We start from the raw sequence: 20,271 nt of genomic DNA, 5'->3' as shown, positions 1-20,271 counted from the left end.
CATTTGCAAAGTCTTTCAATGGGCATTTACCATCACGAATTTGACATGCTCTAATATACTGCAGAAATGCCCAATTGACTGGCCCGTTGAACTTGGGATGGCCGGGCAGTGATAGTGGTTCCTCTCCATCGCTCGTTGGTGTTGACACCAATTTAAGGCACTTCCGGTTGGCACAGGAAGCTGAACGTAAACACATATCCTCATTGGGGCAGGCTTTTACAGAATCCCGAGTTTCAAGTATTTACGTTAAGAACTGACTGATTTACACAGGGTTGAATGCAGTGTTTTTCACAAACTGCAGGTTGGGTACATCAAAAAACATTTAGGGTGAATTTAACCACTTCCGGTTGCTTCAGGATGCTTAGAATCAACACAGGCAGTCCGCATAGTGGCCTAATGGATTGTCATCGAAGCCAGTTTGATCTGGCATTCATAACCCACATAGGCTTCAGGTTGAAATTAGGGCAGCAGACAATGTATTCCTATGGGGAGAGATGTCATTGTTAGCTGTTAGATGAAAACACCCTGTTTTCACTGTTAAGGGTTAATGCCACACGGTCAAGGTTAGGCTTGCACAGATCGGAGGACCTTAGGAATGTTCCTGTGGTTGAATTGTGTTTCTAATACTAACGGTTCTGCCGCTGTTACCCAAAAGCACCTGAAATTTGGACCAGGCTTCACTTTGGGCCTACTTTTTTGCACGGTCTCTGCGGTCAGACCGAGTGAGCTACGGTCAAGTGGGGCATCTCGTTGAACTCGGCACAGCCTAGAGACTGCGGTGATGCCATTTGCCAACTCTTTTAGTGTTGATTTCAGTCTGTCATTTTGGTGACTTATTGTCAACTTATTGCAAATGTACAAAAGTCAGCCAGCAAGTCAGCGTCCATCAGTCAATAAGATATTATTCTGACACCAAACTGATACAAACTGACACCAAACCCACTTTGTTCAAATTATTTAGAAGCCAACGATCACATATTTTAGAGCAGGCCCAAAATTCACAGCACCTTCTGTTTAAACCATAATAAAAACTTTAAAACACGTAGTGATGTTCTAGCTGAGGGTCCAGTTCCAACATTATGTATAGGCCTAGCTGAGGCGACCCCGAATCCCAAGTTTTGGCTCGATAGGTCATTCGGAGCCCGAGCAGCGACCTTAATTAGTGCTGATAATTCACTTTTTCCGGGTGTTCCTGACAGAGCTATCGGACAGAAACTTTATGGTCCGTCTCTATGGGCCGAGGCGGTTTCAATGCACCTAGTCTTGTGACTCTGGGACTTTTCTAAATGTCATCATTTTCGAGATGGTCATAATGAAAATTGAATTGTGCATACACACACATCCATGCTGTTTAGCATGACTATTAAAGAGAGAAACATTAATAGCAATGAGGCTAGCTAACGTCCAAGCTAAACACCATACATTTCAATGGGATCAGCTGATCCCGTTTTAGCAAGCAATCTTTTTAACATCATACAAAGTAATAAATGGTGAAATAATAAGTACATAAACACACTAACAAGGAATATGAATACTTACAGATGTCAAATGATTAGTTACAGGATGGTGAAGGATGGAATGTTGCTTACCTCAAGGATAGTTAAATGGTTGCTAGTTACTAAGCAGCAATATACAAAAACAGGTGAGGATAAATCTTTATGCGGTCCATGACAGTTATTGATGGTACAATTATTCTCTATATATTGCTTTTGTCATTAGAAACCAGGAAATGGCAGAGCTATTTCTACATATTGCGCCTTTAAATGTACTGTAGCATCCATAGTTAATATTCTCTCTCTCTCTCTCTCTCTCTCTCTCTCTCTCTCTTTCTCCCCCCCCCCTGCCCCACAGTGAAGAGCAGTGAATGGGTAGACAGATACCACATGAAATTCCTGGGCTCGGTCCAAGTGCCCTACCACAAAGGCAACGATGTTCTGTGTGCAGCTATGCAGAAGGTATGGGAGGTGCTGTGCATTTTCTTGTGAAAGAAAGAGTGAGAGGGTAGAAAGAGTATGAGAGGGTAGAAAGAGTATGAGAGGGATGTCAACTGGCACATTACCAAAGAAGACCATAAACTTTAACTGAGAGAGGGGGAGGAAGAGACAGATGGATGAAGAGAGAAATGGAGTGAGTAGGAATATGGGAAATAATTGGGGAGAAAATAGTATTGAAAATAGTATGTTATTACACCATGGTTGGGGTTGGAATTCAGAATTTAATTCAAAGTCTATATCCTGTAGGGTGTGGGCAAATAAAACTAAATTCAAATTTAAGAATAGAATTGGAATTAAGGTGCAATTCACATCTCATGGCTGAACGACGGCATGAATAACATACAGCTGGCGAGTTACATACACACTGTATCGGCAGGATAGAACAGCAGCCTCTGGTAAGACACGGGGGGTGGTCTATGTATATTTGTAAACAACAGCTGGTGCACGATATCTAAGGAAGTCTCAAGGTTTTGCTCGCCTGCAGCGCTCCTAGTGGCCGGGGACTTTAATGCAGGGATACTGAAATGCGTTTTACCTCATTTCTACCAGCATCTTAAATGTGCAACCAGAGGGAAAAAAACTCTAGACCATATTTACTCCACACACAGAGACGCGTACAAAGCTTTCCCTCGCCTTCCATTTGGCAAATCTGACCATAATTCTATCCTCCCGATTCCTGCTTTCAAGCAAAAATTAAAGCAGGAAGCACCAGTGACTCGGTCCATATAAAAAAGCGGTCAGATGAAGCAGATGCTAAGCGACATGACTGTTTTGCTAACACAGACTGGAATATGTTCTGGGATTCTTCCGATGGTATTGAGGATACACCACATCAGTCACTGGCTTCAACAATAAGTGCATCGATGACGTCATCCCCACAGTGACTGTACGTACATACCCCAACCAGAAGCGATGTATTACAGATGACATCCGAACTGAGCTAAAGGGTAGGGCAGCCGCTTTCAAGGAGCGGGACCCTAACCCGGATGCTTATAACAAATCCTGCTATGCCCTCCGACCAACCATCAAACAGGCCAAGCATCAATACAGGACTAAGATCGAATCGTACTACACCGGCTCCGACGCTCGTCGGATGTTGCAGGGCTTGCAAACTATTACAGACTACTAAGGGAAGCACAGCCGACAGCTGCCCAGTGACACGAGCTACCAGACGAGCTAAATTACTTCTATGCTCGCTTTGAGGCAAGTTACACTGAAACATGCATGACAGTATCAGCTGTTCCAGACGACTGTGTGATCACGCTCTCCGCAGTCGATGTGAGTAAGACCCTTAAACAGGTCAACATTCACAAGGCCACAGAGCCAGACGGATTACCAGAACGTGTACTGCGAGCATGCACTGACCAACTGGCAAGTGTCTTAACTGACATTTTCAACCCCTCCCTGCCTGAGTCTGTAATACCAACATGTTTCAAGCAGACCACCATAGTCGCTGTGCCCAAGAACACGAAGGTAACCTGCCTAAATGACTACTGTCATGACGTGACTATCATTAATGTTATGACGGTTATTATCAAATTAATTAACTGTTTAATTATTACGTGATTAAATGAATCATGTAAAAATTAGGTCATTAGCAATCTTGGGGCACTACAGAAAAAATGTGTTTGATGCGTTACCGTTTCCCGAATAAACTCAAGAATATATCATTATATATTATCATACCATCCTCCATTAATCATTATTACCTCGTATCAGTCTCATTCTGAACATCGTTGACTTCAAATCTGCACGAACCCTAGTTTAAATGATGATTCAGCAATACACAAATTAGGCTTAATTATTTATTTACTAACTAACTAAATAATCACACAGAATTACATAAACACACACAGTATAGATTATACATTGATTACTAACATAATGCAATGAAAAGTCCCTAGTGGACTAACCTGATATGACAGCTTGTTACACAAAGAAAGGGGTGAGGAAAGAAAGAGCGGGAGAAGGAGAGGCCAAGGAATTCAACTATCGTACATACAGTTGAATGATACACTCATGGGAATGTGAATACTTTGCACATGAACGACCGCTCATTCGAAAGTAATTGCAATGTATATGTTTACGCTTGAATGAAACCTTTGATTAGCCAGCACCTTAGATCTCCATCCAGGAGGGCAAGTCATGACACTACCGACCCGTAGCAGTCACATCTGTAGCCATGAAGTGCTTTGAAAGGCTGGTCATGGTTCACATCAATACCATTATCCCAGAAACCCTAGACCTACTCCAATTTGCATACCGCTCCAACAGATCCACAGATGATGCAATCTATATTGCACTCCACACTGGCCTTTCACACCTGGATAAAAGGAACACCTATGTGGGAATGCTATTCATTGATTACAGCTCAGCGTTCAACACCATCGTGCCCTTAAAGCTCATCACTAAGCTAAGGATCCTGGGACTAAACATCTCCCTCTGCAACTGGATCCTGGACTTCCTGGCTGGCTGCCCCCAGGTGGTAAGGGTAGGTAACAACACATCCGCCACGCTGATCCTCAACACGGAGGCCCCTCAAGGGTGCGTGCTCAGTCCCCTCCTGTACTCCCTGTTCACTCATGACTGCACGGCTAATCACAACTCCAACACCATCATTAAGTTCGCCGATGACAGAACAGGGGTAGGCCTGATCACCAACAACGACAAGACAGCATATAGGGAGGAGGTCAGAGACCTGGCCGTGTGGTGCAAGAACAACAACCTCTCCCTCAACATGGTAAAGACTAAGGAGATGATTGTGGACTACAGGAAAAGAGGACCGAGCACGCCCCCATTCTCATCGACGGGGCTGTAGTGGAGCAGGTTGTGAGCTTCAAGTTCCTTGGGATCCACATCACCAACAAACTAACATGGTCCAATCACACCAAGACAGTCGTGAAGAGGGCACGACAAAACCTATTCCCCCTCAGGAGACTGAAAAGATTTGGCATGGGTCCACAGATCCTCAAAAGGTTCTACAGCTATACCATCGAGAGCATCCTGACTGGTTGCATCACTGCCTGGTATGGCAACTGCTTGCCCTATGACCGCAAGGCACTACAGAGAGTGGTGCGTACAGTCCAGTACATCACTGGGTCCAAGCTTCCTGCCATCCAGGACCTCTATACCAGGCAGTGTCAGAATAAGGCCCTAAAAATTGTCAAAGACTCCAGCCATCCTAGTCATAGACTGTTCTCTCTGTTAACGCACGGCAAGTGGTACCGGAGACCAAGTCAAGGTCCAAGAGGTTTCTAAACAGCTTCTACCCCCAAGACATAAGACTCCTGAACATCTAATCAAATGGCTACCTAAACTATTTACATTGCCCCCCTCTCTTTTACACTGCTGCTACTCTGTTATTATCTATGCATAAGACACTTTAATAACTCTACCCACATTACCTCAATTACCTCGACTAACCTGTGCCTCCGCACATTGACTCTGTACCGGTACCCCCTGTATATATTGTTATTTTACTGCTGCTCTTTAACTATTTGTTAGTTTCATTTCTTATTTTGGGGGGTATTTTTCTTCAAACTGCATTGCTGGTGAAGGGCTTGTAAGTAAGCATTTCACTGTAAGGTAACACCTGTTGTATTCAGTGCATGTGACAAATGAAATTTGATTTGATTTGAAAAGTATGTGTACACCTGCTTGTCGAACATCTCATTACAAAATCATGGGCATTAGTATGAAGTTGGTCCCCCGTTGGCTGCTATAATAGCCTCCACTCTTCTAGGAATGCTTTCACTAGATGTTGGAACATTGCTGTGGGGACTTGCTTCCAATCAGCCACAAGAGCATTATTTATTTTTATTTGTTTATTTAACCTTTATTTTTCTAGGCATTAGTGAGGTTGGACAGTGATGTTGGGCGATAAGGCCTGGCTTGCAGTCGGCGTTCTAATTCATCCCAAAGGTTTTTGATGGGGTTGAGGTCAGGTCTCTGTGATGGCCATTCAAGTTCTTCCACACCGATCTCGACAAACCATTTCTGTATGGACCTTGCTTTGGGCACGGGGGCATTGTCATGCTTAAACAGGCAAGGGAAGGACATTCTCCAAAATGTTGCCACAAAGTTGGAAGCATAGAATCGTCTAGAATGTCAATGTATGCTGTACCATTAAGATTTCCCTTCACTGGAACTATGGGGCCTAGCCTGAACCATGAAAAATAGCCCGAGATCATTATTCCTCCTCCACAAAACTTTACAGTTGGCACTATGCATTGGGGCAGGTAGCGTTCTCCTGGCATCCACCAACCCTAGATTCGTCCGTTGGACTGCCAGATGGTGAAGCGTGATTCATCACTCCAGAGAACACATTTCCACTGCTCCAGAGTCCAATGGCGGCGAGCTTCATTCCACTCCAGCTGATGCTTGGCATTGCGCATGGTGATCTTAGGCTTGTCTAAGCTTAGGCTGCTCGACCATGGAAAACCATTTCATAAAGCTCTTGTGCTGGCGTTGCTTCCAGAGGACAGACGATTTTTACACTCAGCAGTCCCGTTCTGTGAGCTTGTGTGGCCTACCACTTCGCGGCTGAGACGTTGTTGCTCCTAGATGTTCCCACTTTACAATAATAGCACTTACAGTTGACCGGGGCAGCTCTAGCAGGGCAGAAATTTAACAAACTGACTTGTTGGAAAGGTGGTATCCTATGATGGTCCTACGTTGAAAGTCACTGAGCTCTTCAGTAAGGCCATTCTACTGCCAATGTTTTGTTTATGGTCAGCAACGGGTGTGGCTCAAATAGCTGAATCCACTCATTTTAAGGGGTATCCACATACTTTTGTATATATAGTGTATACTTCTAGCTGAGATGCCACTAGAATTTTAAGACTAATAACGCACCTCTTTCCTATGTCTCCTTTCCCTGTTCACGTTTTAAATTCCAATTATAGAATAATATATATATATTTTATTTACATATACATTCAATATCTAAACCAGGCCTGACATTTCAGCTGCTGCTTTTTTCAAGGGATGCTGATGCTGTTTTGATTGCCACCAGATTGCCACCAATAGGAGGATGACAGTGCAGTATAACCCACCTTCGTCTTGTATCCTTGAGATCAACGTGAAAGGCGTGAAGCTCCTAGTCCAGGATGACTACTATGCCTCTGACAAAGTAAGACTTTCACACTAAAATACACACGTTGTACACATACACACACACACCACACAAACAGGACAGGTACACAGACAGACACTCAGATTTATGCACACACACGTACACACACTCTACACATGCATTTGCATCACACACACACTTCTTCAGGCACACCTTCAGCGCATGTTAGAAAGACAGCAGTTTAGTTTGGACCAAAGTACGACTACAAGACATTGTGTCTGGCTTACAAGACTAGATACATGGAGGCTTTTTATCCAAATCTCTGACCAGCAAGATCACACTAGGGGAATATTCACAGTAAAGAAGGTTGATAACACTCCAGTGTGGACACAACAGTGTATTGCAGTCCACACATAATAATCCAGTTGTATTGTATAGAGGAGAGTGAGAATTTAATCTGGCAATAGCGGTGCCCACCTAAACTGAAGTCAAGCTATGTAACCATCAGTGGGTTCTTTCAATATCTAATCTAATTGACCAATCATAAAGTTCACTAGCTACAGCTCCTACAGATGATGTGGTGTAAGCAGATAGCAAATTCCATGACAAAACGCAGTTGTTGACATGGAGTGTGGATACTTTTTTACCCCCAACACTTGTTTTTCAGAGCCATAGAATTTGGTCAATGAGGTTCGTACCAAAGAATTATGATGCATTCATATGTAGTGTGTATTTCATTGTGACATCACAGTTGCCCAATGTTACTGACCCCCCCTCAAAACAAATGCAGTGGAATATCAAGTAGCCTACCCCATGGTCCCAGACGATGCGCTTATTTTGAGCCCAAAATGAAGAAAGTCAGTCCAAAATTTAAGGACGCAAATCCGGCACTAGTTTATAATATAGATGTGTGTGTGTCTTTTTGTCTTACTGTCATCACAGAGTAACCAGTGCAGCCACTTCTTCCAGTTGAAGAATGTTTCCTTCTGTGGATATCACCCTAAGAACAGCAAGTAAGTACCTGCACCAGGATTACATTTTGTCAGTCATGCTCACCGTATTCAAATAAAAATGAGTCGTTATGCAGGCAGTGGAGGAAATGGAGAAAGAGTATCACTCTGGGAACCTTACATTGTAAAATCTGCATTTTTACATGTCAAAATTATTTTACTCCCGGAACCTGGTTCCCCCTTGGGGTTCACTCCTTTTACCCCTGTATTTTTTGAATATTTTTTTTTACCTATGTGTGGTTTCCCCTTAGGTACTTTGGCTTCATCACAAAACACCCAGCTGACCAGAGATTTGCCTGTCATGTGTTTGTGTCTGAAGATTCTACTAAACCCCTGGCAGAGTCTGTTGGGTGAGGGTTGAGAACTTTGTTTGTTTCTGTCTTAGAAAATATATATATCATGTCACTCTTTTGCTCTTTGTCCTTCGCTTTTATATTGTCAGAGGATTCAAGAGGTTCTTAGCCATAGTGGGCCAATTACAACCAACATTGAGCACTGTCTCAACACGAGGCGATCTCTCGTTAAACCACCAATATGCGCTAAGTTCACCAGAACAGCTGATCTCATTTGCAACCACAATTGGCCATGATATTTTTGCTCCCTAAAGCTGATGTCAGTGTATAAAGTGTATGAAGTTGAGGACTTCAAAACAAATTGTATTGGTCACCTACACATATTTTGCAGATGTTATCACGGGTGTAGCGAAATGCTTATGTTCCTTACTATTACAGAATAGTAATACCTAAAAAGACAAAACAATACCAGCAAAACCAAAACAGAAGAAGAAAGTATTTAAGAAATATAGAATATAATAGTGAGCAATGTCAGAGTCCAGAATATAATTATATATGTACAGTGCATAGACTTTTTCCACATTTTGTTACGTTACAGCCTTATTCTAAAATGTATTGAAAAAAATGTATCCGTATCAATCTACACACAATACCTCATAACGACAAAGCAAAAACAGGTAAAAAAACAAAAACATTATAATATATATAAAATAAAAAAAATGAAGTATCAAATTTACATAAGTATTCAGACTCTTTACTCAGTACTTTGTTGAAGCGCCTTTGGCAGCGATTACAGCCTTGAGTCTTCTTGGGTATGACGCTACAAGCTTGACACACCTGTATTTGGGGAGCTTCTCCCATTCTTCTCTGCAGATCCCCTCAAGCTGTGTCAGGTTGGATGGGGAGTGTCACTGCATAGCTATTTTCAGGTCTCTCCAGAGATGTTTGATCGGGTTCAAGTCTGGGCTCTGGCTGGGCCACTCAAGGACATTCAGATACATGTCCCGAAGCCACTCCTGCGTTGTCTTGGCTGTGTGCTTAGGGTTGTTGTGCTGTTGGAAGGTGAACCTTCGCCCCAGTCTGAGGTCCTGTACTTTGCTCCGTTCCTCTATCCCTCAAACCTGACTAGTCCAGTCCTTGCCGCTGAAAAAACATCCCCACAGCATGATGCTTCCACCAACAAGCTTAACTGTAGAGTTGGTGCCAGGTTTCCTCCAGATGTGACGCTTGGCAGTCAGGCCAAAGAGTTCAATCTTGATTTCATCAGATCAGAGAATCTTGTTTCTCATGGTCTGAGAGTCGTTTAGGTGCCTTTTGGCAAACTCCAAGCGGGCTGACGTGCCTTTTACCGAGGAGTGGCTTCCATCTGGCCACTCTACCATAAAGGCCTGATTGGTGGAGTGCTGCAGAGATGGTTGTCCTTCTTCTCCCATCTCCACAGAAGAACTCTAGAGCTCTGTCAAAGTGACCATCAGGTTCTTGTTCACCTCCCTGACCAAGGCCCTTCTCCCACGATTGCTCATTTTGGCCGGGCGGCCAGCTCTAGGAAGAGTCCTGGTGGTTCCAAACTTCTTCCATTTAAGATTGATGGAGGCCACTGTGTTCTTGGCAACCCTCAATGCTGCATACATTTTTTGGTACACTTCCCCAGATATATGCCTAAACACAATCCTGTCTCAGAGTTCTACGGACATTTCCCTCGACCTCATGGCTTGGTTGTTGCTCTGACATGCACAGTCAACTGTCTATACCTTATACAGTATAGACAGCTGTGTGCCTTTCCAAATCATGTCCATTCAATTGAATTTACCACAGGTGGACTCAAATCAAGGTGTAGAAACAAGTCTAATAGCAAAGGGTTTAAATACTTATGTAGTGAAGAAGGTGCAACAGGAGGCTGAAGAAATTTGTCTTGGCCACTAAGATCCTCACAAACTTCTACAGATGCACCATTAAGAGCATTCTGCCGGGCTATATCACCGTCTGATACGTTAACTGCACCATCCACAGCCGCAGGGCTCTCCAAAGGGCAGTCAGCCCAACGCATCACCGGTGGCACAATACCTGCCCTACATGACATCTACAGTAGCCGGTGTTACAGTAGGTCAAGTAGACCATCAAGGACCTCAGCCACCCCAGCCATGGCATGTTCAACACGCTACCATCTAAAAGGGGGAGACAGTACAAGTGCATCAAACCTGGGACCGAGATACTGAAAAACACGTTCTATCTCCAGGCCATCAGACTGTTAAATAGTCACCACTAGCTGGCCTCTGCCCAGTACCCCACCATCTACACACAATACCCCATAATGACAAAGCGAAAACAGGTTTTGGGAAATTTTAGCAAATGTATTAAAAATAAAAAACTGAAATACCTTATATATACTGTCGGTGTGGGTGGACCATTTCAGGTCCTCAGTGATGTGCACACTGAGGAACTTGAAGCTTTTGAACCTCTCCACTGCGGCTCGTTGATGTGGATGGAGGCTGCTCAGGACGCACCCCTGTGGGGCCGCTGTGTTGAGGATCAGCTTGGCAAAGGTGTTAGTGAGCTTAGTGATGATCTTGGAGTGCACTATGGTGTTGGTGTACGTCACTGGGGCCGAGCTCCCTCCTATCCTGCCATAAAATTGTCAAAAACCCCAGCCACCCAAGCCATAGACTGTTCACTCTGCTACCACACGGCAAGCGGTACCGGGGAGCCAAGTTTGGGCCCAAAGGGCTCCTGAACAGCTTCCACCCCCAAGCCATAAGACTGCTGAACAGTTAATCAAATGGCTACCCAGACTATTTGCATTGACCCTCTCTTGCACTGACTCTATGCACACTCACTGGACTCTACACTAACATACTTACACTTATAGTCTAACACACACATTCTGTACACTCACACACACGCACACACTTTCACAGTCTTCACATACACTGCTGCTACTCTGTTCATTATATTTCCTGATTACCTAGTCACTTTTACCTCTACCTACATACTCGTACTCCTGCACATCGACCTACTGTACTCTAATGTACTGCACTGTACTCTAATGTACTGAACTATACACTACCGTACTCTACTGTACAGTAAGCTCAAGTATAGTTCAGTACAGTACAGGAAAGTAGAGTTCAGTATAGTTCACTTCAGTACAGTACTGTACTCTACTGAACTATACTGAACTATTTTGTACTGAACTATACTCTACTTTCCTGAACTATACGCTGCTCGAGTTTACTGTACTCAAGTTTCTTAAAATTCATTGGGTCTATATTCTAACAATAAGTGTTTGTTATTAATTACTAGCCTTCCTATTTTCAATGTACCTGATATTTCATTGGGCCAAGAGTAGAGAACCTAAACGCAGCTGTCTAGCATCTAACTCTTTTGAAACAGTAACAACATCATGTCAACTGATCTGCTCGTTTATTATGGAGTTTTTGGTTGCAAGTAAGTGTTTTAACATGCAGATTCATGTAATCTCCTGTTAGTCGCGTTTTAAGAAATCCAACGCTAAATTCTGCCTGTTGGTTGCAATTGGCCCAGTACACTCAGAGGCCAGTTTATTAGGTACACCACCCAGTTCACGAAAATGGTTCGCTCCTAGACAGTGAGTCACATGGCTTGCTTTATAAAGCAGGCAGACAGGCATTGAGTCATTCAGTTACTGTTCGATTGAACGTTAGAATGGGCAAAACGAGTGACCTAAGCGACTTTGAGCGTGGTATGATCGTCGGTGCCAGGCACACCGGTTCCAGTATCTCAGAAACAGCGGGCCTCCTGGGCTTTTCACGCACAACAGTGTCTATGCTTTACTGAGAATGGTGTGACAAACATAAAACATCCAGTGAGCGACAGTGCTGTGGGCGAAAACTGCTCATTGATGAGAGATGTTGAAGGAGAATGGCAAGAATGGTGCAAGCTAACAGGAGGGCCACAGGCAAATAACAGTGCAGTACAACAGTGGTGTGCAGAACGGCATCTCGGTACGCACAAGTCGTCAGTCCTTGTCACGGATGGGTTATTTCAGCATACAACCATACCACATCGGGTTCCACTCCTAACAGCTAAAAACAAGAGCACACGCGATCACCAACACTGGACAATTGAGGAGTGGAAAAACATCACCTAGTTCAATGAATCCCGGTTCCTGTTGCATCATGCTGATGGCAGAGTCAGGATTTGGCATAAGCAACATGAGTCCATGGCCCCATCCTGCCTGGTGTCAACGGTACAGGCTGGTAGCGGTGGTACAATGGTGTGTGGAATGTTTGTGGCACACGCTAGGTCCTTTGATACCAATTGAGCAACGTTTCCATGCCTCAAAGAATTAAGGCTGTTCTGGAGGCAAAGGGGCTCCGACCCGGTACTAGATGGGTGAACCTAATAAACTGTATGTTTCTGTAGAGAGTTGTCATACCTGTCAGGTAAGGAACTGAGTGATTGAATAACCTTTATTGGATTTTTTATTAACTACCCCCCGGATCTGTTCTCCCCTCTTGTCTCTTCTACAGGAAAGCCTTCCAGTTGTACTATAAGGAATTTGTAGATTGCTCCTGTCCGACAGAGGATATTTACCTGGAATAGCACCCACCCCGCCTTCCACCACAACCCTGTACATTACAGTGTATCATAACATAATGTTGCATGACAGAGAAAACAATTCTAACAAATGTGAACTAATAAATCTGACAAAAAGATGAAGGAGAGAGAGAAAGAAGGAGAGGTACTGGTGTCTGTTTGTCCAAAGATTTTAAACAGTATGAAGATTGAACAAGTAATTGATCCAAACATAGTGGAGATGTTGAAGAGGGGGTCCCAAAATATGCAAAATGGAGTCACTGATGAGGAAGTTGATGTGCCACTCAAGCACAATGCTCAGATCATAGTGACCATGGGCCTCATTTATAAACGTTGCGTAGGCACAAAAGAAGGCGTACACCACTTTCTAAGCAAACTTTGGGATTTATAGAAAACTAACTTGACGGGAGAATGTGCGGTTCTCCACAGACACTTTGACACATACGTATGCACATAAACTGGAGAAATGAGAAACTGTGACTCCGATGGCAGAAGGATGAAACTCGAGGAATGCTTTGAAATTGATACCATTGTGCAAAATAAATTGAAATATTACCTTTCACGTATTATATATGAAGAGTTCCCTGGAGTACACACAAAAGAAACCTCTCAAAAAACATGATTTAATATAATAAATACAAATGGAGATATCTGTTTTTGCAAAATAACCCCTCAAATATGTTGTACAGTTTAATCGGGAATCATATTTAATTGGATCTGTAATTATTAAACAATACTTGGATGTTATGAAATGTATTCTCATAAATAATAAGGTGAACAGTAGGAAAAATTACGTTTAAACTGATGCCGTTTTCAATGCCTCAGTCGGGCAGATACCAGTGCAAAGTTTAATATATTGTTATCACATGTTCGTTGCACAGAACTGTCAATGTGATAATGGCCCTGTTATTGTCAGTTACAATCAGGGTAATTACTACACCTGAAGGTGTTACACAATTGGGTGGCTTTGACAATCAAATGGGTGGGTATAAAAAGGCATGCAATTACAATGCTTAATGACTCACAATGGCTGCTTTGGCACTGTTGGAAGATGAATGGAAGAATTCGGAGAGAGCGAATTTTTAGAGACCAGCCAGATTTACTGGCAAATGAGGAAGAGTGGCTTATTAGCCGGTTCCGATTACCGAGAGCTGTTCTCTTGGATCTCTGTGCTGCAGTGGGCCCAGCTTTACTGAGAAGCACCCGCAGAAACCAAGCCGTGCCTGTCCCACATCAACTCCTTGGCAACCTCGTTAATAGCGTCGATGGTGTCTCTTCGCGTTTGCAGGACTGCATCTGTGAGGACATGGCAACTGGAGGGTTGTGACGCACGAGGTACAGTGGAGACGCTGGGGCTGGGCGCACTCAGCTCCTGCTCAGCTGTAGCTCCACCGACCCCACAGGAACACACAGCGACTAAAAACAATTGAAAATGTCACAATTGTTTGTTTAAACAAAACTTGAATGCATTTGGTTTTCAAACGAGGGAATACTAATTACATACCTGGATCATCGGGTGCGTCTTGCATGTCCGTGTCCCCCTCCACCTCTGTCACTACTCCATTCAGGAGGGATTCCCCTATAATACTGGCAAGTCCCTCATCAAGGAGCAAGGGGATTGGCCTCCACTTTTATGTCTGACCACTTCTTTTTTAATTCATGAGAAAGTCTGTCCTTCTGAGCCAGCAGCATTCACAGCGGCCACATGCTGCCACTCTAACGCCTTTTTGGCATTTGTAATGCCCACACTGTGTCCACCAAACAATATATTTTTTCTTGCTTCAACCTCCCCTACAAGAATTTCCATTTCACACTGGATGAAATTTCTTTTTTTAGCCTTTCTGTCGGGATTTGCCGTCATTGTCGTCATGCAGTCAGTATGGATGAATATTAATTAGGAACGTTTCACTGACTATTTATAGGCAACTATGGGCGTTAAAAGGGTGGGACAAGACACTCACTCACGTGCGTCAAATTTCGAGTTGATTGTGATTTATAAAGGGAAACGGACGTGCGTGCGCATTGTGTTATAAATCTGAATTTTTGCGCATAAGCACTTTCTGTGTTTCTCCGTACGCCACCTTTTGACGTGAATCCTCCGCACAGTTTTATAAATGAGGCCCCTGAACTGGAGTATTCTAAGACTAATCTTTGTGGATTTAGAGCTTGAATCCCAGGTAGAACACTGGGCTTTGTGGACTTGGAGCTTGAATCCTAGGTAGAACACTGGGCTTTGTGGACTTGGAGCTTGAATCCTAGGTAGAACACTGGGCTTTGTGGACTTGGTGAACCGAAGAAAGACCAATAGTCGCTAAGGTAACAGCAAATGGACGTCAGGGAAAATAAATCAATAAATGAATAAAGATTAAATTACTACTATTTGAGTTTTCTAATTCCTAATTCTATGGAATCTCGAATGTTGGTGTGATACATTGTGTGAGGAAAACAGTGATTCTCCATGAGCTAATGGTGCAGTGTGTTTGGAGAGGGTGATAAGGCCTCACTGGAGAGTCCTGTGGTCTAAGGTAACTAACGATCTAGGATCAGATTACCCTACCCCATCCTTTACAGTTAAGGGGATGACAAATGCTCTGCCAAATTATCAGTGGCTCACACTGTTACTTATTTTCCATGTGTTGTTCCCCCTAAACCAAAAACAAGTAAGCATTAGGGTCACACTGTTGACCAGGAATAGTGTCTTTAACATGCTTCAAAGCCTTTGGTGTTCTCTCTGGTACACTGTCAGTACCCTCAAATATATTCACATTAAGGAATCAAGAGCAAACTTTTAAAACAGAGGTTCCTACCAATAAAAGCGCTCACACTGTTTTCTGTTCGGAAATGCTTCCGTTTGTTTGTGCTGAACATGACCCTAGTTATTCTTTGATTTGTGGGAAGACTGATTCTTGTTAAATCATTAAGGGTACACTCCTTAATTGAATTACAGTATTGTACTTCTATTACCAGAAACAAGGAGATGGACTACAGAGTTTCCAGTCAACCGCTTTGGCTTGCTTTTAAGGTAGTTTTAGTCTTCTAATTTGCAGGAAGGGTCACTGTGGACTGCCTCATAGTTCTTCTCATGCTCAGTTTGAACATGAAATGAGAGTTCATGTTGAGAGTTCAAATGGGGTTGCCATTTAGATAACTGGGTATAAGATAAGGATGCTTACTCAAGCTGTTACCCTGGTAACATAAAAGGGAATTACCTCTGACCCTCACAAAAAGGACATGGAAGGTGAAGTGTGTCGGAAATGCATGATGGGCGATGTAGTTTTAAAGGTAGTGCCTGACATCTTTTACAAGTAGTGCCTCTATGAAGGATCATTGTTGTAACTGCTATGTCCTTTAGATTTACCACAATGTGTGTTGATAGGAGAGATTGAAAAAAAGGCTATTTTTGTGGAGGAGATATGAGTATGTTGAGATGGTAAGAAAATAATAAAGAAAGACTAGATCAAGGATCAACATAATAAGATAGGACCTCACCTCAAAATGGCCAACTCATGGCCAGAGGTTTGTGCCTGGAAACAATGGCCTGGTCTGAAATCAACCAATTGCTCCTACCCATTAAGATGCTTGTAGATTCTGATGGAACTAGAGGTGTTTGTTTATACCTTAAGTTCACTGGAAGGCTAGGTGGAGCCATCCCCCTATTGCCTACACCTTTCCAGTCTTCAGATTTGCCATCACAGAAGGGGTAGGGGAAAGGGCAAATAATTGTATTGTGTGGCTTTCTGACAAAGTGATTTCTAATGTGGCTGACACAGAATCACATTCTAACACGAACTTGTAGCACAATGCATTGTTTATAAGAACTGTATTTAACTGAACATGTAAAACATTGTGAGAAGGAATGCTTGTCAAATGGGTGTCTCTAACTTATGAAAGCATGGGATATGAAACCACATTCATTCTACCACCTGTCAAGCATCTTCCTATGAATAGTGACATGTATTTCCAAGTCACAGGTTTACATTTTATCTTCATCATTCCTATTTTTCTTCTGAGCCAAGAAACAAAGGCCAAAATTCTGATCAGATCTGCCTTAAACCATGATGAATGACAATTGCATAGCATATCATTGTTTTCGTGTTGTGTGTTGTAATCTACACCTTGATTAGGCTGATATAAATCTGTATTATTTTATGTAGCCTACACTTTCACATTCGGAACTTCTAACACAGGTGGAACTGGTGTGACAATGACCTCAAGAGCAGCCATTCACAATTTGACAGCTGCAACACCTGCAATATGGCCTAAATAAAAACAATTATATGCAATGCAGTCTGTCGGTTATTGCAAGTTAAGGCGAATCTGATTGAATCAAGCCTGATTTTGCGACATTCTCCGAGACTACTTCTATTTTCAGTCCCCAAACATTATGGCCACTATGAGGAAACCAAGTAAGGTTATAAAGAGTGTACAGATATGCCATATATACATAAATATATTGTAATTACAAATGTTACACTGTACCAATTCTTACTGTAGTAATTTAAATTATTTTGATTTATTTCTTTTTAAGTGTGAATTGTATTATTTATTTAAAATGTTCAATGCAGCATCTGTGGTGTCTTGTCATTATTATAACAGTCCTCAACTGTGCTCTACTCTATAGCCTTAGCTTACCAATTACCACAAACAAACCGCAAAACACCAGAGACAACCAAAAACAGCTACCCCAAAACACCAGAAACTGCTACACGAAAACACTAGTCGTTTTGGCTAATTATTAGGACATGGTGCAGTTATGGTCAACAGAAAGTTAATGTTTCAGTATTGTCAGAACGATTGTTGGAATGCATGGGTAACTGCACTAAGTTTTTTCTTCCATTCAGGGATATATTTTAACAAATCAAACGTAATGTTTGAGGTGACTAAACTACTTGGAGTAACCCAGGACTGTAAACTGTCATGGTCAAAACATATGGATACAACAGTAGCTAAGATGGGGAGAAGTCTGTTCATAATAAAGTGTTACCTTCTTAACAGCACAATCAACAAGGTGCTACAGGCCCTAGTTTTGTCGCACCTGGACTACTGTTCAGTCGTGTGGTCAGGTGCCACAAACAGGGATTTAGGAAAATTGGAATTGGCTCAGAACAGGGTAGCACGGCTGGCCCTTGGATGTACACATAGAGCAAACATTAATAATATGCATGTCAATCTCTGCTGGCTCATAGTGGAGGAGAGATTGACTTCATTACTACTTGTAATCTTGAGAGGTATTGACATGTTGAATGCACTGAGCTGTCTGTTTGAACTACTCGGACACCCATGCACACCCAGCTCGGACACCCATGCATACCCCACAAGACATGCCACCAGAGGTCTCTTCACAGTCCCCAAGTCCAGAACAGACTATAGGAGGCACACAGTACTACATAGAGCCATGACTACATGGAACTCTATTCCACATCAAGTAACTGATGGAAGCAGTAAAATTTGATTTAAAAAACAGATAAAATACACCTTACGGAACAGTGGAGACTGTGAAGCATCATAAACATAGGCACAGACACATGCATACACACACACGATAACATACGCACTATACACACATACATATGGATTTTGTGTTGTAGATATGTGGTAGTGGAGTAGGGGCCCGAGGGCACCCGTTGTGTTGTGAAATATGTTGTGAATGTATTGTAATGTTTTTTTAATTGTATGACTAACTGCCTTAATTTTGCTGGACCCCAGGAAGAGTAGCTGCTGCCTTGGCATCCATAATAAATACAAAGAGGTAAAACTTAGCACTGTTCTGTGGCACTATAGCCATAGGGCATTTCAGAAATATTTTTCCGTTTGCACAGCTGGAATAATGGGAGCAATACCTGGTGGTGGTGGAAAATGGCTGGTGTTTTGATTAATTAATACGTTGGAGGTGTAGCGAGGGCTTGGTGACTCACTGGCCAATCAACGAGCTTCATGGCATAAAGAGGGACTGTAATGGCTGATTTCGACTCGGTTTTCCGCCTCCTCATGAAATGTATATATTTTTTTATTTAAACTGCGAACAATATACACTCACCGCCATATGAATTTGGACAGTGAAGCTACATTTTTTATTTGTCTCTATACTCCAGCATAAAATATTTTTGATTTGTTTTATTTGAGGGTATTTTCATACATATGTTTTATCATTTAGAAATTAAAGCACTTTATATACGGTATCTAGTCCCCCCTATTTCAAAAAGTAATGAGTGATAAATTCACTTATAATGTATTACAGTAGTCAAAAATGCAGTATTTGGTCCAATATTCCTTGCACTCAATGACTACACCAAGCGTGACTACAAACTTATTGGATGCATTTGCAGTTTGTTTTGGTTGTGTTTTTAGTTATTTATGTTTCTGAACACTTCTACATTAATGTGAATGCTACCATCATTATGGATAATCATGAATGAATAGTGCATAATGATGAGTGAGAAAGATACAAAGGCACAACGATCATATTCCCCAAAATGCTAACCCCCCTGCTATTGGTAATGGTGAAAGGTTAGCCTGTTTTGTTGTAGCCTTTGTAAAATTCTCACTCATTATTATTCATGATGAGTGAGAAGGCTGTACCTCATGAGTACCGTAGGGATACATTTTAGGGCCACACTTATTCCTTATACATCGAGTGCACAAACATTAGGAACACCTTCCTAATATTGAGTTCGTAGGGGCATGAACTCTAGAAGGTGTCGAAAGCATTCCACAGGGATGCTGGCTCATGTTGACTCCAATGCTTCCCACAGTTGTGTCAAGTTGACTGGCTGTCCTTTGGGTGGTGGACCATTCTTGATACACACAGGAAACTGTTGAGCGTTAAAAACCCAGCAGCGTTGTAGTTCTTGACACACATACACCGTTCAAAGGCACTTACGTTATTTTGTCTTGCCCATTCACCCTCTGAATGGCAGACATACAGACATTCTTTAACCTATCTCCACCCCTTCATCTACACCGATTGAAGTGGATTTAACAGGTGACATCAATAAGGGACCATACTTTTCACCAGAGTGAGGTGAGCGACTTTTCCAACTCCAGCAGGGTGCCAAACTGCTGCGAAGTACGCCCTCACCTTTCGGACTGTGATAGCCTCCAGCGGCTGGAATGAGCCGGCGATCCGCATTCTATTCCGCAAGTAGGTACAGATGGAGTTGGCATGTCGGGATGACAACATATCCTTGGATGCTCACGATGGCCAGCCGTCTGGATGACCTTCTTCGGGAGAGCCGGTGTCCACCTCGCCACTCGCCTCCCTCCTTTGGCTGTCCTGAGGCAGAGCCTGAACCCATGGAGGTAGGGGCCACACACCTCTACGCGGCAGA

General features: G+C 42.8%; 1 protein-coding gene across 3 annotated transcripts in view; it reads left to right on the top strand.

Moving 5' to 3' along the window:
• Positions 1–17,512, top strand: part of LOC139576299 (C-Jun-amino-terminal kinase-interacting protein 1-like) — a 118,203-nt gene extending 100,691 nt beyond the window's left edge. For 2 of the 3 annotated variants that reach the window (XM_071402243.1, XM_071402246.1), the window contains 5 exons: positions 1,852–1,955; positions 7,009–7,125; positions 7,975–8,081; positions 8,330–8,428; positions 12,877–17,512. In XM_071402243.1, coding sequence (XP_071258344.1) covers positions 1,852–1,955; positions 7,009–7,125; positions 7,975–8,081; positions 8,330–8,428; positions 12,877–12,949 — 500 coding nt within the window. In that variant the 3' untranslated portion in view covers positions 12,950–17,512. The remainder of the gene's footprint in view (positions 1–1,851; positions 1,956–7,008; positions 7,126–7,974; positions 8,082–8,329; positions 8,429–12,876) is intronic. The other variant, XM_071402245.1, reaches the window with a different exon arrangement.
• Positions 17,513–20,271: the final 2,759 nt, after the last annotated feature.

Source organism: Salvelinus alpinus, chromosome 5, assembly GCF_045679555.1.
Source record: "Salvelinus alpinus chromosome 5, SLU_Salpinus.1, whole genome shotgun sequence".
Classification (NCBI taxonomy): domain Eukaryota; kingdom Metazoa; phylum Chordata; class Actinopteri; order Salmoniformes; family Salmonidae; genus Salvelinus; species Salvelinus alpinus.
This window is presented reverse-complemented; position numbering and strand designations above follow the sequence as displayed.